The 25,473-nt window shown below is 39.4% G+C and overlaps 1 protein-coding gene across 7 annotated transcripts in view; it reads right to left on the minus strand.

The window, feature by feature from the left end:
- Positions 1–800: 800 nt before the first annotated feature.
- Positions 801–25,473, minus strand: part of septin9b (septin 9b) — a 70,727-nt gene continuing 46,054 nt past the window's right edge. For 5 of the 7 annotated variants that reach the window (XM_069167278.1, XM_069167279.1, XM_069167277.1 and 2 more), the window contains 9 exons: positions 16,417–16,602; positions 12,797–12,925; positions 12,547–12,628; positions 11,944–12,081; positions 8,535–8,652; positions 5,881–5,976; positions 5,530–5,626; positions 2,742–2,793; positions 801–2,235 (listed from right to left, as the gene is read on the minus strand). In XM_069167278.1, the coding sequence (XP_069023379.1) occupies positions 2,019–2,235; positions 2,742–2,793; positions 5,530–5,626; positions 5,881–5,976; positions 8,535–8,652; positions 11,944–12,081; positions 12,547–12,628; positions 12,797–12,925; positions 16,417–16,602 (1,115 nt within the window). In that variant the 3' untranslated portion in view covers positions 801–2,018. Of the gene's footprint in view, positions 2,236–2,741; positions 2,794–5,529; positions 5,627–5,880; positions 5,977–8,534; positions 8,653–11,943; positions 12,082–12,546; positions 12,629–12,796; positions 12,926–16,416; positions 16,603–17,145; positions 17,467–25,473 lie in introns of those variants that run through there. The other 2 variants (XM_069167284.1, XM_069167282.1) reach the window with 2 other exon arrangements.

A 25,473-nucleotide genomic window follows, 5' to 3' on the forward strand; every position in this document is an offset into this window, starting at 1 on the left:
AAAGAGAAACATCAGCTCTCAGTCACCCCCCCCTCTTCAGTTCCACCTTTTTGACAATGAAGACAATCAACTTTAAACAATAAAAATATCAATCTTTATTCTTTGAGATAGCATATCAAAGATAAAACCTTGATCTATAATACTATGACCAATTACACAATAACTATACAACAGTAAACAAAGTATAACCCAATCATTTTCTCTGGGTAAAAGACAAAAGCTTTCATTTTGAATTTAATATCTCTTGTATGGAAAATAGTTTTGCTTTGACCTGAAATGTAGAATCTCCTGTGGAAATTAGAATGATATATTTAGATGTAGTCTTTAAAAAAAAATATCACTTGCGCTTAAATGAAGGCGCACATTTTTCAAAAATATTAAAAAATCTCAGTTGCTGCTGAAATGTGGTGACATTAGGTCATTTTTCTGCCATTTTAGATTTTTAGGCACAAATCCTTCCTCACAGATGTAGCGGAAATGTCTGCCTCGGACAAAATGCTTTATGCTTCCAAGGTAAATGTCACTATTCTTACCATCATCTAGTTGCAGGATTTAATCAATATTTAATGTAAAAAAAAAAAAATAGACCACTTCTGCACTCTATTAATGGGTACAGTTATTCGGTGATATAGTGCAGTCTCGCAAAAAGGATACAATAGAAAAAACAAACATGGTCTAAAGCTATCACTATTTAAGAGCTGCAACAAACTTCTGGAAGGACTGAAAGCAGAATTAAATTGATTACATTAAACATACACATAAATATCTATTCATAAATCAACTCTATATATTGTATGTGCTTCTCTTTAGAACAGAAAAATGGACTTTTATTCGGTTTACAGTCAGAAAAACATGGACAAAACAGCTGCTTGGGACAACAGTTGCATCCCCCATCTTACACAATAATTTTAGAACATGAATATCAGGAATAAAAATACAACAGTAAATGAACAATGTAAAATGCAACATATGACTGAATTACACAACATTGGCATTATATAGAAAGAGACGGCATGGTTTGGCAAGGTTTTTTTTCAAAACATCGTAACACAACGGAAAAATTACAGGAGGACTTATTTCTCCGGAAGCTGCTCCGCACTGCTATTGCTTTCCTTTTAATTTTACAATGCGGAGGTGTCAACAATATCTTTACTTTCTCCATAATACTATAAACCTAATCTAATTATCCCTACTAACCTCATAACTATACAATACTATACACCACAACAAAAAGTAGACCAGGCCAGTGGCACAGTTATTTCTAGTTTAAATCTACTCGAGTATCATCCCAAATGCTGTACTTTATTTTGAAATATGTCATTTCTCCTTATCTGAACAGCCCTGGATGGCTAAACCCGTCGACTTAAGATACAAGGGTTGTCTGTACAGAACAAGTTTTTAATTCTCTTCTGGATAGTATTTTCAATCATACTCATCAAGTCTGATCATAACTCCTTTCACTACTGAGTTACTAAAACCTACATGTATTCTATTTTGTACTCTAGTGCAGTCCATTGATGCACTAAAACAAATCCTGCATCCAAAGCTCAGTAACGAGATGTGTGGATTTATTTTTGATCATCCATGACCTGACAACTTTAAATGTTTATGCTAAACAATCCTGAATATAGATTGATCTGGACGGTTGTGCTGTTAAAAAAATAAAACAAACAGGAGTTGTATGCAAAATGTGGGTCACAGTGAGGATGGGATTTTGCTCAGAACTGTAATAATGAAAAAGATAATAAAACAAGTCATGGAAGGAAAATCTAAGGATTTACTTTCCATCCTGTGTCTTGTAACTTCCTGATAAATTAAAAGCTGTAGTTAGGCAGTCCTTCTAGGTAATAAAAATGGTCTTCACAGCATGTGTGTGTGTGTGTGTGTGTGTGTGGGGGGGGGTGTTTATGGTTGTTGTTTTTTTTTTCCCATGTAAACAGAGTTTACTGTATGCGTGTGTGTATGTTTTGTGCCTGGCTGTGTCTTGATATCATGAATTTGGTTCCACACTAGACTCTCTACATCTCATGGGACGAAACTTCGTGTTGAGGAGCCACTCCGTTGGCCTGCACGGCGCTGGGCTGCTGCTCGGGCTGACCGTTGGCCTTTGGCTGAATAGTGGGATGGTCAGACGGATGAGAGTTGAAATGCACGTTGGACTCGTTTAACCGACGGACGCGATACGTCTCATAGTGGATGCTGCCTGTGATGTCCTTGATGTTCTGCATGTGTGTCCTGCAGATAAGACGACAGTATTACAACGTCAGAAAGTAGTACAAGATTTACAGGAAAGTCGTACAAGTTTGTCTTACATTATCTCAGCTATTTTCGAGGTAAGGGTCACCATCAATTTCAGTGTGTTTGTTGAATTTTTTTTTTGCTATCCATGGTCATTTTAAGGTGAAGCGATTGTAGCTGTTTGCATGCGGTTTGAATAAAAAGGCACAGACCAATAACAAACAAAATAAATGCAAAGATTCTTGAGAAGACTTAAGAAGAAATGCTTGGCGTGACACTGTCTTTGAAAGCAGTCAAAACATTGACAGGAATTTTATTTGTATTTCTTTCAGGAGGGAAGTGAAACTTTTTAGAGTCATGGATGTTTCCAATTCATTTCAACACCTCTACAGGTAACGGGAGTTATTTCTGGTGGAGGAGGAGCCTCAGTCCATAACAAGGCTCCTGTGAGGCCCCAACATATCATAAAATTCTCTAAAATTTCAAAGTTCGTAGAGGCTTACCTGATGAGGAGATCTCGCAGGTAAGCAAACTCACAGTGTGCAATGTTCTCAACTGCAAAGAGAGGAACAGGAGACATAAGAAGAAACAGTTAAATTACATGGTGTATAAATTATCTGAAGGCCACACTTGAGTAAAGTACCTGATAATGACTGTAGCTAAGTTTCAAAAGTTTTTTTTTTTTCATCTTAAAAGTATTGAAAGTAAAAGTCAATGCTATTATTGAAAAAGCAAATGGTCAGACTTTTAAGCAATTTGAAGTTTATTCTTTTAAAGCAACACTGTGACACTTTAATTGTGGCCACTGTTGCTAAAAGTTAAAATAGGATCAATGTTTTTCAGTTACATGTGTTCACGAGTCGCTTGCATGTGCCATGCCTGGGCAGAAATTTGCACATTAAGGTGATTAACTGTTGATTTAACTTTGCAAGTTAGGACCACTGATTTGCCAGACCTGCTTGTGTGCAGTCTATACCATCAGGCTATCAATTTTCTTCAAATTTTCTGGAGTATATGTTTCATTTAGGAAATGTGATGGAGTAAAAGTGAAAGTTGTCAGAAACATCAAAACGGAAAAGCCCTAATACTCATAAGTACTGTAAATAAGTCTTATTACTTTTTTACACCACAGCTTGGAGGGTTACTAAGCTTAGAAAACCATACAAAATTCTAGTCCAGAGCAGCCTGTGATACCTTATAAACACCACACGATGTCAGTGTTACTCTCAAGTCAACTGAAGGGCATCCTCTAGCATGACATCTCCAGCAATTTTCTTCAGCCAAGATAACACACTCCTCCACTTTGGAGTAATTTCATACATCCCAGCTCTCCTCTATATTGGAGAACTTTAAGTGAGACGTTTTAACAAACTCCCTATGACAAGCTGCTGGTGCCTCCAGTCGAGCTAACACATGTTTGAATTATAGATTGTGTCAAGGGTGAAAATGAAATAAAGGAGGGTGCTATTTATGTAAAGCTTTGAAATCCAGGGCAGGAAATTAAATTCTCTTTGAAAAGGAGGAGAGTGGAATAACTGCTGGGTCTGTGAGCGCTGATTAGCGGCATCAGAGCACGCTACTAACTTGTAACGAGCTGCACTGCTGCTATCTACAATCTCTGCTCCTGGGGTAACATTTAGAAATCCCTATATAAATTTAAATGCATTCCTACTTTACTCCTTTTTCCCTCGACCTCTGAAAACAAACAGTTTCTTCTCCACTTGTGATATATGGGGACTTAAGTTCTGGCTTCTCCTCAGAGGCCTAATTTATGATGTCGGTGCCGACATGTCCAGCAGCGCAGCAGCCTCCTCGCTCTTCCTTTTCCATGTTCCCTCTCTCCTTCCATTTGGCTTTACTAGAATGGAGCTATTGTTCTTTCAGCCGGACCACACTACATTTGTCCCACAGTACGTGTGCTTCACCTCTCTCACCTTGTAACTCTGTGTAGTTGATTTCATAAGGCTTGCTGAGAGAACAGTAGCCACCTTTAGGTTAAAAGACTAAAAGTACAAAATGCCACCTTTTGAGGAGGAAAAACAGTCTTGTTCTCTTTGTACACATTTATGAGATTAACTAAGGATCAAATAATCATCCAAAAGTAAAATAATAATTGCAATGGTAAACACCTGAATGAATAAATCGTAATATTTGAAATTATTTTTTGATTACCTGCTCAGAGGCCAGGTCTTGCATTCCAGTACCTTGTTTCAATTGACGTGTAACAAATTCCTATTTATGTGGCTATTTGTTGAGTTTCAAACCTTTCTTACAATATATTCGAAGGTCATACTAGTGACCTACTACTGGTGAGCATTGCGTTTCCCATGCACACTTATTCTTTCATTTACCTGGCAATTAAATGGTTTGTTGTTTGTGAATGATTCATTCGTTACAATACATTTATAGGACAGCCAATAAACTTGAGTGCAGTGTGCTCTACAGAAGACTGCATTGAAGGGCACCCTGAGAAGGAGACAGTGTTTGTTAAGCAGTGAAAGTCCCCTATTCAGGCCTCCTTCAGCTGTCTTTTCACTGTCCGTCCAGACAGATGTCCTCTCGATCACACGCATGCATAAACACCCAGGGGTGACATAAGGACACTCACTTTGCTACGAACTTTTTTGGCAGGTGTGAGTGTGCAGCAGAGGCCAACAAATGCAAACTGCAAAGTTATTGCATGCAAGTGTGTCCTCTGTGAGGCAGTACGTGCGTGTTTTACATTTCTGCCGGTCATCCCCAAGGACAAATAATTGTCCCTGTAAATCTTTTCCTCCTGTCTCTTACATCTTCCCTGGTAACAAACTCAGAGAAACTTATGTGAACAGGCACCTGGCAGTCAAACAACAGACGTTTAAAATAGATGGCTAGATTTTAAAGCTGAAGTCCATTAACTTTCCACTTGTTGAAAACCCACTAAAATCAGAATCTGTTGCTTTCTTTACAAAGCTGCTTCGCCTTGTTGGTGCTGGACATTGCGGTAACTGATCCGGTAGCATACATGTGACTGTGTTACTCATTAGCATGAAGTTAGATGTGGTTCAGGTGTGACCCAGTTATGAGAATGGGAGATGAGCCATTTTAGTGTTTGACTAAACCATGCAGATGGACATTGTTATATATTATTACGTCAAGGTTTCTACTTTAACTGACACTGGCAGCTACATGTGAAGCTGTGAGGACTGTAAGGACACATCTACCCAATGATGCATTTTCTATTGTCCATTTAGCAGGACAAGCTACCAGCTGTGCCATGTTATGTGTCTGCAGATTTGGATTTATGTATATTACCCTCTATGGTGCCCCACTTTGTTTTTCTTCCCAGAAGCCTCTTCCCGTTCACCTGGTACTCCTGGTCACTGCCCACCACAGCAAAAGGGATCATCTCCTGTTGAGTGCAAACACACACAAATGCTTTAGGTATTTCCAGTGATTTGTTTTAAGGTCAAGCTTTCGTTGTTTACCAACAGAACAATATCGTGAACCTTATAAGGACTTTTTTGTGTTAATCATATATCCCAAAGAAATAGGAGACCAAACAATTACATTTGCATTTAAGTCTGCAAAATACACATTTGCGCTAAAGCCACAGCAGGATTACCTCTACTGTGGTTGTAAAATCGGAATTTACTGTGAACTTACCCTGATTTTGTCATTGATCATCCTGTCCTCGGCATCCTCGTCAAACTCTTTCTGAGGGTAAACATCGATCCCGTTGGCTCGCAGCTCTTCTCTGATCTACACAGCAGTGCACAATGACACAAAAATTGACTAAAAATATAACGCCACCCTGAATCATATTAAACTGTATATGGTGTGTTTTTGAAGTCTAAAGCAATCTTTATAATCTTGCAGGGCCATTATATGATGACACACCATTAGACAGACTGAAGAAAAGGAAGTCAGACTGGCAGCTACAATCAATCAATCAATTACTATTTTACACAAACCCACTTAATTCTTGCACTGAATCCTGTTCACATACAAGTATAAAGTACTTAAATAAACATTTGGTTATACTGGCTAGTGTTGAAATTAAATTGTTTCCAATATCCTTGACATGGATGCGTTAACATGGAGGTTAAACACTTGAGAGAAATAAAAAGACATCCAGAGGGAGGTATGTTTTTATAATTACTGAAACTTAGTCATGGATGCAAAAAAATAGACAAGTTTCTAAGAGAAATGTCATTTTAATGAATGACTGCTCACTCCCACAATTACTACTTCGACAATTTCCACTTGGTCCTTGATCAAACATTTCATTGTTTATCCCTGGAAGCTTTCTCAGGGTTACATTACTGGATGCAAACCAAGTGAAATTCGGCGAAAAAAAAAAGCCACATCAACTGTCGGTTAGAGGAATGCGAACAGACATTCACAGCTGGACACAGAGGCCCAACATTTAATAAAAAAAAATTAAAAAAAAACTTTTCCTGTTTGCATGTTAAGTTGCTGAAGGGAAAATTGGAGAAAAAAAACATTTGGCACGAATAGCTTTTAGTCAATAATCTTCAGGGTCATACAGAGCATGTGCAGCCAACCAAAACTAACCAGCTACAAGCCCTGCAGCTTCTATTCCCTGCCAGGGCCGGGGCTAGTCCCTACTTTGTTCTCATTGGACAGTGTTACGGGCATTGGGGGAAAATTAGTAGCCAAGACACCCATTGTGCTTCCACCCATCTAAAATGAATAAAGCTGCTAGGGAAGTCTGAAATCTTGAAAGACGAGATGCAGAGATAAACACAATGATGAGGGAAAGCAGGTGGCTGTCTGCCTCCTGTGAATTGAAAATGATCCAACAGAAACGCACTGAGGAAGAGATTCAGCAGAAACTGTTTAAGACTCAAGCCAGGTGAAGAAAGACTCTGTTGCTGCAGGGAAAGCCATGATACGAAGGAGAGTGCTGTGAGCGGAAGACTGTCAGACTGAAGAGTCTTGTATGTTTACTAAGAATGAGACGACTGTAATATGCCAAGAAAAAGCATAACGAACCCCCAAGAGGAACAAGAAATGACCAATGGCTCTTTATAAATTTGCTTAATTCGGGTTGTTTTTTGTAACGGGTTTTGCGATTTCAAATTGTAAAGTTAAGGATATACCAAAACAAGGTCATGCCAAGCGAAGCTAATGGTACATGCTAATAGTGCAGGGAAACTGATACTTAGTAGGTAATGTTTACCATGTTCACCATTTAGGTTTGGTGTGTTAACATGCTCAAATCTGCTAATTAGCATTGAGCACAATCTACAGCTGAGGCTTATAGATTTGCTTTGCAAATAAACATTGGACCGGATGAAATGTTGATCTCCTGATGCCACTACAGGAAAAAGCAGGGGCCTCCAATGTGATACTGCAAACCATCTAATAGTTATCGACAACATTGCCAAAAATGTTCTCATGGTGGCACTGGAAGAAAATCCAGGATTTAACAAAACATTACCTGGGAACCATAAATGTCTGTACAACATTTTAAGCCTATATATATATATATATCAAATATGTTGGTCTGCAGCTAAGTGATGAGTAAGGCTACTGCAGCTAAAAATATTTAGCAGCACCTAATGATCAGAGACTGTAAACTCTGTAGAGCTTTGACTCTCGATGAAGTATCAAAAACAGGAAATTACCTCTGAAAATTTGTCAAACTGATCATTTACTTCAATGCAACTTTCTAACTGACTTTGCAGTCACGTTTCAGAGTGGAGACGTCATTGAGCTTGGCTTCATTGTAGGGTCAGCCCGTAATTCACGGGTAATGAAGGGCCTGCCTGCTCAGCTGGCAAGTGGGCAGAGGTTCCACATCTAAAAAAAGAGCCAGACTTTGGGGTTGTGGGTCGCCACTCAGAAAATAAATACTTTACATAAATACTGTAGCTCTTAAATGCTTCCATCTGGAATGAGCATTACTTTTTTTTTTTTTTTTTTTTTTTTTTTACAGTTGTGGAGATAATACGGTATTTCCCAGGATGGCTACAGTGTGGGTTTGCCCAGATGGCTTTTGTTTGTGGTGCCTGGCACCTCCTCATATGTTACCAACTGGTGGTTAATCATATACATACACCTGTGTTTAAGACATAAATCTGCTGACTGACCTACTGATGCACTTCATCTTTTTATTTGAAGCACACTTTGATGAGCTGCTTTAGACTACTGCAGGTGTGATGGCAGGAAAATATATTATTGTCACAAGTGAGAACCAAGTCACACTCATATTTACTTTTTGAGTGAAAATCACAACTGTCATCAAAACACCAACGCACATCCACGAATACCCTCAAACACACTACTCTCACCGTCTCTTTAAAGTATTCCCTCTCCTCCAGGGTGAGTGTGTCGGCCTTGGCAATGACAGGGACGATGTTGACCACCTTACTGAGACGTCTCATGAACTCCACATCCAGAGGCCGAAGACTGGGGATTAAAGAGAGGACAGAATCCAATTTATTTCATATATACATGTCTGTAATTATGCATTTGTTTGTATGTTCCAAATTTAGCTGTCCTGGGCTGCAGAAGTAGCAAGAACTGAAATATGGAAAACAAAGTGCACTACACACTTTTACATCGTTTTTCAGAAATACTAAGATGTAAATCTTTTCTGGTATGATTTCTCTGCATGACAGAATAATGAGAAGCTGACCTCACTTGGATCAAACTGTTTATGCTTATTTTCATATATGACACACAGAAAATATCTCGTTACAGCAGGAGAATTCCTATTGTACGGATGTATTGACACAGAAGAACCATTAGAGGGCAGTCATGATCTATTCCAATACATTCGGGCCACCCTTAGTTTCTGACCTTGGCAGCACAATGCATTAACATGTCCAGATGGTTGTCTTTTCTATACTCACTGAAACCATTTTGGCTGTTACACTCTTTACTCTGTGTTTTCAGTGAATTAAAGGAGAGCTTGCGCATTCATTTTGACGGTTAATCTATAAAACAGTAATTGTTCATTTTTCCATTTGTCTTTAATATTCTGCTTGCACTTAAAGCAAATTTGGATAAAAGAATATTCGCCTCATTGGATCCTTTTTGTCACACGATTACACTCAATACCAATTTTCCCTCTTCTCCCTTCACAGGTTATGACCGTGCCTTGTGTGGCAATGATTAGCACTGTCCTTGTACTTTATACTGTACTCTACTGTTCGGTTTCTATTTTTTTTCCTTCAATGTTGCCTCCAGTTGCTCCTCCAGACAGACTCCCTTCATGCTCTGCTCTCCAATTAGCCCCGACCAAGCCGGGCCAGCCTGGTTCAAAGACCCAGGGACAGCTGTAGGAGAGGCCTGGCTAGTTCTCCACAGCGACTGACAGACATGTTACCATCAAAATAGGATGAAACGGTGGGTGAGCATGTGTTACAGAGAGCACGGAGAGAGGAAAGGAGAAACTGAGCAGCACAAAGGTAAAGAGAAAGTGATGCGTTCAAATGCTCAGGGGACAAATGTAATGTGAATTACAAGTGCATGGAGGAAAGATGGGGAGATATCAACGCAAAGGACATAGGTTGGTGGTTGATGATCACTGTGTCAATGTTAAATGAATATAATTATGTAACTGCATACATGAGAATGTAAAAATAGACATGTGCTGCATCATATGCATGACTGAGCATACATGCGCACGATTAAATGTACACATGCATCCCTGCACACGGACATATGCTGTGTGGGCATTACATATAAAATATACATGTATGCCTGCATGTACAGATGTACCATTAAGCCTGCATTCACAACGTCTATACCATTCCTGTGGTTGAAATAAATTGAAGTCATGTTTAAATAAATTGAGAATGGTAAAGCGCTGTGGTCAAATGAAATGTGAAGCAAACAATCAGCCACAGTGCAAATACCTCCCCCTTCCCTCCTTTTCAGTAATGGATCAGAAACCAGCTCGGAGTTGATGAGAGTCAAAGTGTGGCCTTCTTTTTCTCAAGAAGACATGTTAAATGAGGTAACAACAAGACTGCCCCGAGGGAAAACAGTGTGGCTGACTCTGCCATTATCGGAAATGGCTGCTGATGCCAAGGCAGCATTTCTGCTTCACCGAGCACTGTTCTTTATGAAACCACAGAAACAACTTGAAAGGAAATTACTTTCAAATTACATTTTAACCTCGGTAAATGCAAACTGTTGTTTGAGAAGGTTCGAACAAAAACAGAGAAAAAAAAGCAGCACATCTCCAGTGATAAACACCAACAAGAACTCATTCTGTCATCATTTTCCTACTCGTCATTCTTGGTCGTATTGTACAGAAGCATCCAGAAGCTTTTGGCACTCTGTCTCTGTAATTGGTAACAGACCTCAAATTAAAACTTCAGCTGGCATTACAGTGTGAATTGAAAAAGAGAAAATAAGCAGAAAGAGAATAACAGAGTGCGATTTAAAAAAATGTTGGGACTTATTTTCTCATGACCCAAGCTAAAATTTGTAGGAGGATCACTGAGTTCTAATGCATTGTTTATTCAAGATGTGCACAGAAATATAACTGGGCATGTACTGTAGCTCTGTATGTAACCTATTCTTAATTCCTAAATCTAAACTTGCACATTTGAAAATCTGCTAAACGTACATTTATCTCTTCAGAGTGCCAAGCCACAACGGTAGCCCCAACAGATGTCTCTTTTATTCTCATACCTACAACTCTGGTTGGCTGCAGAGAAGACACCACTTCCTGACAGATGTTTGCATGTTTGATTTCAAAATGAGTGAATTTTCATGTATTCACGAACATGTTTCAGTAAAGTCTGCATGTTTGCTTATGTACAGTACGTGTGCGGTTGTGACAGTTTGATTACCGGCTGTTTAGAGATAACATTTGTAGGAGTTGAGAGAGCAAAGAAATGCAGATTCACAATAAAAGAGGTAGCAGAATGGTTTGATTGTTGAACTGCATGAACTCTGCAGCTGTAAGCGAGATGATACATAAACACATTCAGGGAATCCACATGACTGTGATTGCACAAGTGTTAGCATGCCCACTGCCCACTTGAGTCCCCAATACCTGCGCCGTGCTTTACATGAACAAGGATACACACATTCTCTGTTAGCAGCAGCTGTGGCGACATGAGCAGATGATGAGGGGGTCTGTCAAACAGTGGGACACACACACACACACACACACACACACACACACACACACACACACACACAACACTCATACAAAGAACGCCAAAGTGGACAGCTGTTGAGTTACTGGTGCGCAGAGATATTTGAAGCAGCAGTGCAAGGGTCTGTCACTTGGAAAGGTGGTAAGAAAGTTGCCTCGCAGCAGTGTTCTCACAACTTAACCACTTGAACGCCAAGCACACCATGCACACCACTCTCTATGTCATAACCATGAGGTCACGGGCAATTCCTCTTAATTATTGTAAGACACTCTAAATTCGGATAATTGTTTTACCATCTCTCTGCCTCTCCGAACAGGCAAAAAAGTATAGTACAGCCTCTTTGTGAAATCTGACTCTTCGAGGGATTCTCCAGTATCTCTGAGGAGAGAATGAGTTCCACATGTGGTCATTAGAGGGTGAGATGAAAAAGAAAGGCTGCAGAAGGACGTGGTTAAAGAGCTGCGGACAGACAATGGGTCAGGGGAGAGTCCCAGAAGGCCTGATTTGTCTCTGCGGCTGTGAGAGAAAAAGTGGGGCACTTAGTCACAAAGATGTGTGTCTCTTTAATTTTGGATCTTACCAGTGGCCAGTGGGAGGTATGAAGTATATGCAGCAGTGCACCCGAGAGTCTGGGATCCTCTTCTTCCTGTTGATGTTGATTTCCTCCTGCAGGTAGACTTCATACTGATCATTGATGAACTTCATGATGGGCTGCCAGCTGACAAAGGAAACAGAGTTTAGGAATAAAAAACTCAATTTTATTTGTCCACCATCAAAGCTTTTTGATTAGAGTTATTCAGTCTATGGTAGGAACTGAAGAATTGTAGTAATGGTACTATTTTTGGTCATTTTGCCTCTGTAGGGATTCTACAATACTGCATCCATTCATCCAGTGACAATAATTATTTGTTCTTGTAAGGCTAAAGATGAGTTTTACACATTTTATTTGCCAACTGAATGATTCATTTTTGTAAATTAAGCCTTTATACAAACATTGAATTGGTCACACTACCAAATCTTTATGAATGTCAGTGGCATGAAACGCAAGCATTACAATATTATTTTAACAAAACACTAAACATTGATAGGCTTAGAAATGAAGACGTAACCATGCAAATATAGTGAAGTAAGTGATTTTAAAAACAGCAACAGCAGCCTGCAGATTATCTAAATCTCAGCTCACCAGTTTTCATTGTTGATTTGATCCCCAAAGCCAGGAGTGTCGATAACTGTGAGTTTCATCCTGACTCCTTTCTCCTCAATATCTGGACAAAGAAAGGGTATTTAATCAGTATTTTATAGGACGCATTATTTTGGAAAGCAAAAATTAATGACTTTGATAAAGCAGGAGAAAAAAAAAAGAAGAAATGTTGCATATTAGTAATAATATATGTATATAAGCTGAAAGTGATTCAACATGAACTTTGGCCAACCATGACTGATGGATTTGATCTCGATGGTCTTGGGGATCCTCTCCTCCAGGTTGGGCAGCACAGACTTACGGCTCACCTTGGATTTGAACAGTGTGTTCATCAGAGTGGATTTCCCCAGGCCGCTTTGCCCTGAGCGGAAAAACACACACAAACAAACAACAGTTAGAGAAAATAGGAACATATTGACCAGTGTTTTTAACTCTACACAGTCACAAGGGCTCTCTAAACAAGAGCCTAGTTAAACTAAACCACAGAAATGTCTTCCAGGATTTTTCTCACCATAAAATGAAGAAGAGTATGTCCTATGCACATGACATTAGCCTGAACCTATGGGTACTATAGTAAGTGTGTGTGTGTGCATATGTGAGAGTCTCAATAGACCACAAGCGTGGAGGCTGAGAGGACAAATGTATTGTATAGACCACACATGCACGCACGCACCCCCCCCCCCCCCCCCCCCGCACCCCACCCACACACACACCTCATCCATCAGGGGATGAATTCTCCAGAGTCTTAGCTGCAGTAATGTATGTTTCTCCTGAACATGGTTGTCTTTGTGATATATTGTAAAATAAACATGAATTCGACATGGCTGAGGGAGCCAGTGAGGCACTTTCAGGACTATCTGTTTAACCCTTTTCTTAGGGGGAACCAACTGAACTGATATCATGTATCAAAGTGCCTATTATAATAATTGCACCTGTGTTTTCAATTAGTTCCAAATGTATTTTAAGACAAAATAAGTGTAATTTTGTCTTGAATAATGCATAATTACATTACATTTGGTATTTATTTGTCTATAAAAGAGCCACATTTGCTATACAACATATAGACATGACAACAAGTTGTCTTAAACAGTGCACACATGTTAGACATAAGATGTTCAGTTATGTTTTTATCTACTGTGTTAAAGTATTGGAATAGAAAACCCAGAAAAATTTGTGCTTTCAAATTTCATTTAAATATTTTGAACTCGACAAAAGATCAATAAGACAAGTCTACATGGTTAGAACATTTTCCTGAAAAAAACTTTTTTTATACACCGATGACATTTGTTTTTAGTTTCGTCCATGGAAACATAGCCCATTTTTTTCTTACTTCCGCTAAACAACTGGGACAAATATAGCACCCTGAAGAGTGGATCAATCTATTTGACTTGATTGTTAGTGTTGTTTTAAAATTTTAAGATACTTTAAAAAAATTATTTTTTTTTGCGACAAAAAAACTCTTGCATAAAAAAAAACCCCTCACGCTTCCTGCTCTCTGTTTTCAGTCCCTTTGGGCATCCACAGTGGTGTGTGGAGCGTTGCCAAGCTGCGAGGCCATCTATGACACCCAGAGCTGCCTTCTCCAGCTCTCTCTCACCTCTTACACACACACACATACACACACACACACTTGCACTTTTGCAAACACTTCATGCGTGTTCTACTCAAATGTATGTATTCACCCACAAGCAAATGCTCACATTTTCTTCCCATGTCTTACTGACACACACAGAGTAATTTGGCTGAGGTCAGCTAGCTGAAGGGTGGGATTAGGCAAATACATTGTTTGAATGCCACAAGACCACAAGGGATAGGACCAAGACGACAGCTGTTCTAATCGTTCACATCCTCACGGGCCATCCAACTGACAACTTTGTTGGCCAACAAAAACTTCATGAGAATTACAACAAATTATCTATTTTTTTTATATTTCATTTCTATCATGTATTATCTTAACATACCTCTTATAAAACGTAACCTCATTCAAATAAGCAGCTGGGAAAAGGTCATGCAAAGAAACCTAATTAAAGATACAGCAAAAAAAAAAAAAAAAAAAAAAAAAAAAAAACTATCCGACTGCACGTCATAGTGATGAGCGAGGGGTGAACACAATATCACAAGGATCTCCAACATGCCTCACACCCATGTGTCTGATTAGTCACAAAATAATGTTCACCATCTAATGTAACAGAGGGATTGAGACATTTTTCTCCGAATTTAACGGGCCAAACCTAAAAGGCAGGTCAATGCTGGCCTCACAGTGAGAAGCAGGCCTCCAATGATGTGTTTGGCAAGTATGTGCTAATACATTACCAAGAAGAACTTGATACATTGCTGAAGTAGTATACATCAAATCTCCCTCTAGCAAAAAAAAACATTTCCTCACAGGTTTTAACTCATCATTGTTCTTTTCTATTATGAATTTTTTTTTTATCATAATCCAATACAGTCTGCAGATTATATCATTTGACTACACAAATTTTATTTATCCTTGCGGTGTCAGAGCGCTGCAAGTCGATACATGTCATCATTCGGTAGAAATGTGCTGCCTGCCTATAACAGTAATGAAAAGTGAGATGCACATCTGAGAAAGATTAAAGACAGGGCTGTTTTACTCACATACTTTACTTGCTTATTCTCATCATTTTGTCACAAATAAAGATCTGTTTTACACATTTACTTCATTCCTCAGCATCTATAAATCTGTATGCCTGTTTTGAGGAACAGCATCTATGCAACAAGTCCTTGTTTGTCATGCTAACAGATGTTTCATTGGAGCTGCGCTGACATGCGCCATGTGGATAAAACACTGCCCGGCAGGGCCTGGAATCAATCTAACTGGATTACAGCCACTGTTAACGGGCCAATATAATCATAAACAAAACATATACAAATGAACTGAGATGTCGCTGAGGCAATATATCTCTGTCACGAAACATTTTTGATATGCCTGTCTGTGAAGACAGCATGGGCACAAGTTTATTTCTGTTGTGTATTTACCAATATGCATGTATGCGAGTACACAGGTGCACCCAGAGATAAGTCTGGGCGCTCCTACAGGAGTGTGTGCTTTAGCTTGTCAGAGTAATCGCCATCATTATGCAACTTTCTCAGCCTGACAAGCCTCCTTTTAGCCACTCAAGTAAGTGTGTTTGTTTGTTACACACACACACACACACACACACACACACACACACACACACACACACCTTGTGGAGGCGGGCACCGCGTTGGCAGACTCTCTCAGAACCACACATACAAACGTATACATTTTGTTTGTATTTCTTACATTTTTACAGCACAGTGAAAAAACGGCTCATAAGAGGTTTCATGATGAACCCAAGTTCAATTCTCCAATTTAAGAATGTGCAAATTACGTATGTTGTGTATTTACGTCGTATTTATGTGCCAGTGAGAATCCAAAAGTGGACTTTAGTACTGATGGCTGTACTGTCTGTTTTGTTACGTGCTTTGTTCTGCATTTTATGTTGTTGCTGCTGCTGAAACTGAAAATTTTTCTAATGGTTCCCAGTTTTTGTGCTGAATTCAGGCTTGAGTCAATATCTGCTGTAAACACAACACATTTGGGAGCAATTGCAGCTTCCAACTTGTCTCATACACAGCTGTGTCAGTTTAAGAAAGCTTTATCCAAATGTAAAATGATGACATAATCAGGCTCATTCTCAAGTTCAAGGTCAGGTTGGATATGATTGATGATTTTTTTCTCCCAATAATTATCTTTTTATATGCAATATATCTATCATCCTCCATATCGCCATGTAATTTGTGGGAGAAAACATAAAGGATAATTACACACATTTTTTGTCAAATGATGATGTGCGTGTTACTCACCCACAACCATGATGTTGAGCTCAAAGCCTTGCTTCATGGCCTTCCTCCTCATCTGCTCCAGGATGGCATCAATGCCCACATAGCTGAAGTCACTACCTTGGGTCTTCTCCCCCTTAACTTGAGGACTGGGGTGGTGGGGCTTGGCGGATTCAGACATGTTGCTATGGCTCAGATTGACCTCTGACCCTAAAGGCAGACAAAGAGATGTATTAGAAAGCGTATGCACTAGATGTGATTTTTGAGCAGTTAAAAGTCTCCAAAGTGACAAATTAAATAAGAAAATTCAAAAACTGGAGGCAATCACTTAAAAAGCAACTGCATGGTATTCAAATCAATCATCTCCACACTTTACTTGGTGTTGTGAACACACAAGATGTGAGAACATACTGATCTGAGCAGAACGTTTCCTGTGTGAAACAGGATGCCAAACTTTATATTCACGAGTAACCTCCCTTCATACAAGTTAATGTATAAACATGAAAGTCATCAAACTGTCAAAGTCATCGGGGAACAGGAATACATCTGCTCCTTAATACTGCATAAACATTGACAAACAACCACCTCATGTAAACAGCCCAGCACACAAAACAAATTTTAACTTTTGAAGCTGTAACCAGTAAAAAAATTTTTTTTTTTTTTTTTTTTTTTTTTTTCATGATTGTAAAGGAATTAGGAAGACAAAACGAACAGACTTCGTGAGGAAAACAAGCACCCTGACTTGTGGCTTACCTCACTTTAAGAAGGATCAGTTGTTGGAAGACGAAGGCTGTGTGCCAAGGTACTGCTGCAACAAGCAAACTTAAAACACAGCTCCACTCTGCCAAATGTGCTAGTGTGTGCTTGCAGCGGCAGACTCACTCCTCTTAATGTAGGAGGAGACAGCATTTCCTGCGCTGTGACAGAAGCTTGTAGTAGTGCGTGTGTGAGGTTTGCAGTCACAGACACTAACAACCACAGATGTATACACCTGAAGCTGAATGACGACAGCCATCCTAACCATATACACATATCTCTGTCTAGGAGAGCGGCCTAACTTCAGACCGGTACAGTCGACCTGTGGCCGCACGTTTTGCTTCGGTCTTTTATTGTCCTAAAATAACATAAAAGTGAGAGTTTAAAAAAACATCTAAAAGCTTTTCTGGAAGAAGACAGAAATCTTTGTGCTTTGAGTTGTCTCTCTGAGATTACACAGTAATAGCCTGTCTATAAACAATGAATACAAATGGAGCAGACATGACAGAGGGCGTGCTGATATTAAGAGCCTGCTCAGAGTTTTCTCCTCCTGGGCCCTTAAATAAGATGGAAACTGTGAAATGGCAACAGAGACAGTGGGAGGTTATTGTAGACGTGTGATGATCCTAAGAGTATATATTTTCCATATTTTCCACAACAACAAAAAGGCCCTCCTTTGGCTTGCTGTGACTGTCCTGGAAACGCTGTCACTAATAACCACTTTGTGCAGCTCTTCTAAAACTGCGGGGGCTTTTATGGTTCTTAAAGGGACCTACTGGAAGCCGTCTCACACTTAGGGAGGTTGAAAGTCAATGTTATATCTCAAAAGACTTAACCTTTTAATTAAACAGCATGAATTAGCATGTGCAGTGTGATTATAGACTTTTCTACTTCACACATCAAATATGGGCACTAACATGATGTGATGTTCATGCACACAAATCTGCTCTAACATCATAATCTCAGTGTCCACACTTTAAAAATCCAATACATCTGAACTCAATAACCCTTCTTCTCTTCTTGGACCACGAGGAATCAGCAGCCTCTACAGTGTCCGTCAGTCCTTCTAACTTTCAAGTCCCTGACAGTCTAATGGTTGACTGACTGACTGCACTGAGATACCACGTGTGGCTTGGATATAACTCAATAAATCCATTATCATCTATCAGTAAATGATCACTACAAGGTTTTGTTTTGGCCCAGTAATTTCCACAAGTCATCATGCAATTTCCTTTTAAAATAGGACAATAATTTTATCTAAAACAAAGACATCGTGGTAATTAGGAGTAAAATTCAATCCATGCTGTAATATAAACTTTCTGGTAGTACTGCATCCTGGTGAGATCGAGCTGATTTCATGCAGCAGTACTGTCCTCAAGAAACCCGACACAGAGCTGCTGTTTCTTGGATGTGACACAATAACCCTGAGATATTTGGATTGATTTATCTTTATCCTGTGTTTGCAAATATTTGCATAGTGTCACAAATTGTCATTTGGCTAAACTCACACTGAACTCCGATACCCTGATTCTGATTGCATCAGTAGCTTCTTAAATGACAGAAGGTGGATTAACTCTAATGACATACTCCAAGTCTGCAGCCAAACTGCCTTCTGGGCACCATGACCACGCCAGGCCCCTGAGGCCATCCTACTGGTTTACAAGGCCACTCTCCAAGAGTAGACAAACAGTCGCATTGAAGCAGAGGCAAACCGGCACACAAACAGCCAAGTGTGAGACACATGTGCAAGAGAAAAAGGAAGAGCAAACAGCAGCACCAGAGTTGGAAATGTCCATCTGACATCTACCCTATTAACTTCTCCTTTTAAGTTTCACAGGGCACTTTCATTTGCTGTGCTGATTCTTTAGTATGCCCTTTTTAATCTTTAAGAGCTACAGGTTCACTGGCTGTTGTCATCTGCTTTTTTCTGTAATTATTTAAGCGCCTCTTTTACATGAGTGACAGTTCTGTTATAAAGTGTTTTTTCATCAGATAGGCATTCAAGCCTGTGATGTTTCACAGTGTTGATAGCCTTTGCCACAGCAGACATTTTTCTACGAACCTCATTGTGAATAAGCAGAAACATACCGTATGACTCAAATCATGACTAAGTTGCCTCAACGGTTGAAACCAAACTGTTGAATAAAAAAAAAGAGTCAGCATGTGTGTAAAAAAAAGAACAATGTATCTAACCTGTGAGACTGAATAATGAAAGGGAAATAGACCCATTGAAAGGACCAAACTGGTGCAACGATGGACCAGAGCTGATCAAACACATCCAGATAATTGACACGGCTCTAATCTTCCTTCATCAATACAAACCCCCAAAACAACTATATTAAACTCTAAACAGATGTTATGAATTATCACTTGACATAAAATTCTCGAAGCAGAGGATTTTCTTTTTGCCTCATGACATGTAAAAGCACCACTTTAGGATTACCTGATTTCACAGCTTTGTTTAATGAATGGGGATGAGCTCAGCCTTTTTGTTTGCATGAAAGGACAGATCCCATCAAAGAGATTACTCCCATCTTTTGTCATCCATTTTCAAATAAGAGCACTTATGGAGTTGGTTTAAGTTTTATCTCTGGCTTTTATCTGTGTAGCTGTACAATCCTGAAGATGACGTCTGGCTATTTATTCGTTGTCTGCAGTATGCAACAAAATATGTTGAGTTCTGTTATTGGTGAAATGTGTCTTCATTCAAGTGCTTGTATGTCACTCATATGGGACTGTAAAATCTTTTTTTTCCTCGTGTTTTATCTGGTAGAAGTTCGGTTTCCTGTTTGTTGCTAAGGGCTTCACAGCAGATAAACCACAGTGTTTACATCCGCACTAAAAAGTTTTTTTTGTCACTTAAAGGGACACTCCAACAAATGTATACCCGGATATCAGGTCATTCTTCACAACAAGTACCATGTCGTAACTGGTGTACAGTAGCTTTTTCTGGCTCTGAGGGGTTGGCATTTGGTTTGACATTGCATATTTGTGAGTGCACTAAAGAACTTTACATTACATATATGTTCTATCGCCACCTATATGGGCTGCATCTCATTATACTTGACATTGATTGGTTTGTTGACGGGCGTGCATCTGACATTGGCATGTTGTCCGGACCAACAAAGTAGGTCTGAAAACACCCTTAAAGTCAGAGAGTGAATGCTGCACAATTCATTTCGTTAACCAGTATAGTTGAGACGAGAAAAAAAAAACTGCTTCTCAGTCTTGTATTGCCTCAAACTTTATAGAAGAGCAATACAAAATGTTAAAATTGCAAAAAGTATGTACCATGTAAATATGCAGCTGACAGATATTAATAACTACCATCCTGAAGCATCAACCCCACTTTGCTTTTTCCTCACACTGAGCTGTAATCCAATCCTCCTGGAGAGCTAACACACCGTGCTCTTCTTCGATCAGATATCAGTTTCTGTTTTGCTGTAACAGAGATTCAACTTCCCACTCTACATTCACACATAACTCAACACTCCCCTCTCAAGCCCTCCATTAAAGTCCCATCAGGCATATCACATCCAACCCTACATTTAATATTCACCGAGTGAAATTTGAACACACCATTGCTAGAAACAAAGCCTCCATTGTCTGCGAGAAACCTGACGAAATGCAGTTTCCATCGATCCACAACGCCACATCACCACTTTTCAGCCCTGCTTTAAATTATGAGAAAATTCTTCTGCGTTATTGTTTGACTCCAGACCAGAACCCAACAATAACGATAATGAATATACTGCAAAGAGGAAATAAAAACAGGAGGTAAAGGAGACAGAGACAGAACTCTCTGAAATGATTCAAGTCATACAAAATATGTAATTAGTGCACTTCGAGACAAACTGTTTTAATGGTGCGGTTGATGACTGACACTTTACATTAGGAACTGGTCTTTGTGGGAGGATTTCATAGTTGACCTAAAGTTGGTTTTAGTTCTGGATTCACACTGTTCATCATGGACATCCTGCAGGTTTAATGTGCATGCAACTATAATGCTAATGTTTAGCTTCAAGATGAACTGTTCAGAATATCCAGCTACTGTCATGCAGGACAATATCGTAAAGAAATGAGAGGTGAAAAATTAACTGTTTGTTCATATTCTCTTTAGCAGGCACACAAAATTTCACTCAAAATGCCAAAATGCTTATTCTCATAGATTCGGCTTTTTAAAATGTATAAAGCACAAGGTGGTAACTGGATGTCCCTGAATGTTCAGTCACACAGGTGACGAGTCAGGTTATTTACTCAAAATAAAAATCTGTCTCATGTCTACTGAACAATGCTGCCTTTCATGAAATGCTCTGTGGGATACCCAAATCTTGATTCGTTTTTCATAATGAAGTTACTGATAAAACACTTTTTAAATCAAACTAACATTTTACTTAATGTTTTCTAGGTAAATGTGATTTGGTGTTTGAAGACAAACTTGTTTTCCTTTTCCTCCTTCTGTCCAATCACTCTGGTCGGGGATTGAGCTTTGGGAAAAGAAGGTATAATGTCTGTTCTTTCACTCACACACCATTACGGACAGCTCTTAAACAAGGTCTGTTATCTGAAAATTCGGTTCTTTTTTCTGTATTTTAGACATGGTTCCCATGAAGTGAAACCCCCAAATCTTGGTGCAGTTCAGTTGTATTTTCTTTCGTTACTTTCCACTGTGTGTGTGTGTGTGTGTGTGTGTGTGTGTGTGTGTGTGTGTGTGTGTGTGTGTGTGTGTGCGCGTGTGCGTGTGTATGTGCGTGTGCGTGAAAATATGTTTTTCTATTACTTTCCTCTATTTTCCTCTCTATTTTCTCGTTAAACCGGAGATGACATTTCCACCGGCTGCGTGGTGGCTCCCTCAGAAGAGGAAGAGATCATTACATTTTATGCCTGCTGCTGTCTGCAGATGGATGGATGGTCCAGTAAAAGAAGGCAGCATGAGGATTGACTAACAGTCATGAGTGTCATGTCAGGATTAACATACACAATTTTGTATCCTATAATAATATAATTTTAGGGAGTCGTTTTCTGATTACAGTCCGGTTAAAAATCAAATAAGAAATACAGATTCAGCGACATCAATTCAAAACAACACTCGCTGCAGTTTTACTCACTCCAAATTGCGGCCCTGTTTCTGACAACGAGCAGCGGCACCAATACATTCAGGGGAATGCAGTATAAAATAACCTTGCCTTACCTCAACTGTGACAATGACACAAACAAAAACACAACTGATGTAAAGGCAACTTTTGCACACAAAAAAAAGCTTAAACACTGCAGCTGAACTTAAACTGCCTCATGTATACAGTATAAACTTCATAGATTTTGAAGATATTGAGAGTTGGCAATCAACATTCATGTCTTCAAAGAAACACATGACAAGTCTTTAAATCATCTGCACCCAAATATCAGGTGTGTTGATCACAGAAGTGGAGAAATATTCCTGTGAGGGACTACAATCAGGAATAAGGATATCATAGGCAACAGGGTCAGAGGTCACAAGTTTGAATTGACATGGTGGATATATGGTGGACTAGGCTAAATGGCATGACAGCTAATATTGAGGCCCTGCTTGAAATCATGATTCACTGTACTAGCTTCAAATTCCTTTTTCCCTTCAAAGTCCCATTCAAAGAAGTGTTAATATTAGTTTATCTACACTTCCTAATTTTCTAAAATTCTAAGGCCAGAACTCTGTGAAATCCTTTGACAGTTTTTGCTTGGTATCATTGACTTCAGTGTCGAGGTTACACATGTTGAGCTCAGGCCACTAGCTTAATCCTCCCTTGTGTTCTGTTTGATGGAGATAACATGATGGCATGTGACGGAGTGAGGTCGACAGAAGGAAGTTAGAAGGATAGAGGAGGTTCTCACTGGGCTGTCATGTGCATCCAGAAGGAAATCCCTCTCACTCAATCTCCCATCCGTACTTTAAAGCCAAAGGAACGCTTTGATTGAAAATCCAACTGTGTTTCTCGGTCATAACAACTCCCTGTCGTGTAAGACGCTGAGGTTCGGTGAGGTCAATGATTGGTGCAGCTGACACAAACCGAATCCGGCACTTCAAAAAAGGAGGAAGAATGCTACCGGCCCACTTCATCTTTCAGTCTTGTCATTCGTGACGGCCCTCCGGGAACGCAACCCCTGGCCTAATGTGGAGCAAAGCAGATGGTGTTGCTCAGTGTTGAAATACAGCTTTCCACTCGGAAACTTCTGGTAGTGTAGATAACAACCTGTCCCAAAACATCTCAAAACGATTGAGAGAGTGAGAACAGACCGGGAGAAAGAGCTACACATAGTGGGCCACTGAGGTAAAGGGCAGAAAGAGATGAGATACATGTTAAAATAACAGTGACAAGCTGAAAAACACAACAAGACCGAGCTTGGTTTGGATCTAACTGTAAGCAGAGACTGACAAAATGAGAAAGCAAATCCCAACGCAGCAGGGAAAACGCTGTGGTGCCGAGTACCATTGTGAGAGCCCGCTGCTCTGGGCAGATTTGAGTGCTGCAGACTCAGTGACCACAGCCATAACTCAAAGCCCAAACATTTCTGAGAAACATGAACAGGGAACAAGGAGGGTCCTGCCGCAGATCCATCCACAGCTGCAGTGGAAGAACTGGTATAGGGTAGAGGACTAACACAGCCCATAGTGCAGTAAATCAGACAACCACTAAGTATGAAGTGGGAAAGGGGCCGACTGGTTAAAATATTTTAACGCTGAATGATGCGTAGCGCTTAATGAGAGGAAATGAGGAGCATTGCACTGTTCAGAGATGACTCCTGCTCTCAAAGATAGTTATTTGTCTTGGAGTCTAACATTTTAGTTGTTCATAAAATAGACAGCTAATTAGGTGTCTTTATTAGCTCACCAGTTAAGCTTAGGTATTTAGCTATGCATGATTACAATTATACTGAGCAGTTACAGAAGGCCATTTATTCTGTTTAGAGGGTTCAAAGAGTAAAACAGCTTGGAAATATTTAGAATTACACTAAATATCAGTCTAAAGCTCGATATAATTTTAATTAAAATTAAAAAAAATATGGTCACTGTTTATCTAAATGTTTCTATAATTTGTCTGCAAATCCTCAGCCAAGTTGATCAATCCAACTGCAAGTGGAAATGGAGGAGGAGAGATATAAAACACCAAACTGTGTATATGTGTCAACATTTCTAAACTCCATTGTATAGGGGTTATTTTCATAAGTTATTGTGGTGTGACAATTAAGAACCTTCATTATGTTATATGAGAAGTTTTACAGTACAAGCTAAACATTTGATTCTTAATTAAATAACGTAATTATCGTCTCTGAATCAAAAACAAAGTGAAAGATAAGCCATTGTGCCTTAAGGCTTATTACTGCAACAGTGCTGCTAAAGGGACCACCATGAACTGACATGTTCCAACCTCCTCCCTCTGCCCATCCAGGGCTGGCAAGCCCACAAGCTGTCATCAATGACAGGACATGACTGCCTTCACTACAGCCATGATGAAGACAGAAAATGTATACGTGGGCAGAAAGAGTGATAAACAGTACAGGACTCATGTTGCAGGTATTTGACATCTTTAACTAACTGTGTTTTATAAAAAGTCATTTCTTACTACAAACTGCTGATGACAAAAATGAAAACTATAAAAACTATAAACTGGAGGAGAAAAAGAAGATGAAGTCTGTATGAGACTTTATACATATGGATTCAATTAGCTGAAGGATGAATATTTTCAGACAGTCAGGTTGTTTACAGTAAAACATGTTCCCGCCTCTCCTCCTTTCAGATGTACTGCCTTCAGGGCAAATTCTTTGGTCACAAACGTTGGCCAAAAGTGTAATGAATGTCCAACATGATGGTACAAGTGGTTAGGTCTATACAGTGATGGATTTACCTTTAAATTATCAGATTTTAAATCTTTGTGTGTACCTGCGACACAACTAGTTTCAGGCTGGTAATTATGGCACGAAAAACAAAAGGCTGTGTATTAATGTCACGGTGATGGCCCTAAACAATCCTAATGAAGTGTTTATCAATGATGATTAAATTACTTATCAGCGAGCTGAGCTGATTAGCAGCATGTAAACAATGGCTCAGTGACTTTAACCAGTGCCTCATGTGAAGCACTTTGTCATGAGGTTTTATGTAAATCAGATAGGAGGCAGCATTAGGATTTAGTGATATCAAATGTGTTAAGCTACAGCAGGCTGACTGTGGGAAAACATATGTAAATACATTTTCTAATTCAATAATGCTTTGTTGTATTTGTGGTGCTGTTAAGGGGACCTGCATTTTATTCATGCAGACTCTCTATGTGCAAGATTGAATACATTCCTTTA

Source organism: Embiotoca jacksoni, unplaced genomic scaffold (genome assembly GCF_022577435.1).
Source record: "Embiotoca jacksoni isolate LCO1_2020_lvr unplaced genomic scaffold, fEmbJac1.0.p SCAF_4, whole genome shotgun sequence".
NCBI lineage: Eukaryota > Metazoa > Chordata > Actinopteri > Embiotocidae > Embiotoca > Embiotoca jacksoni.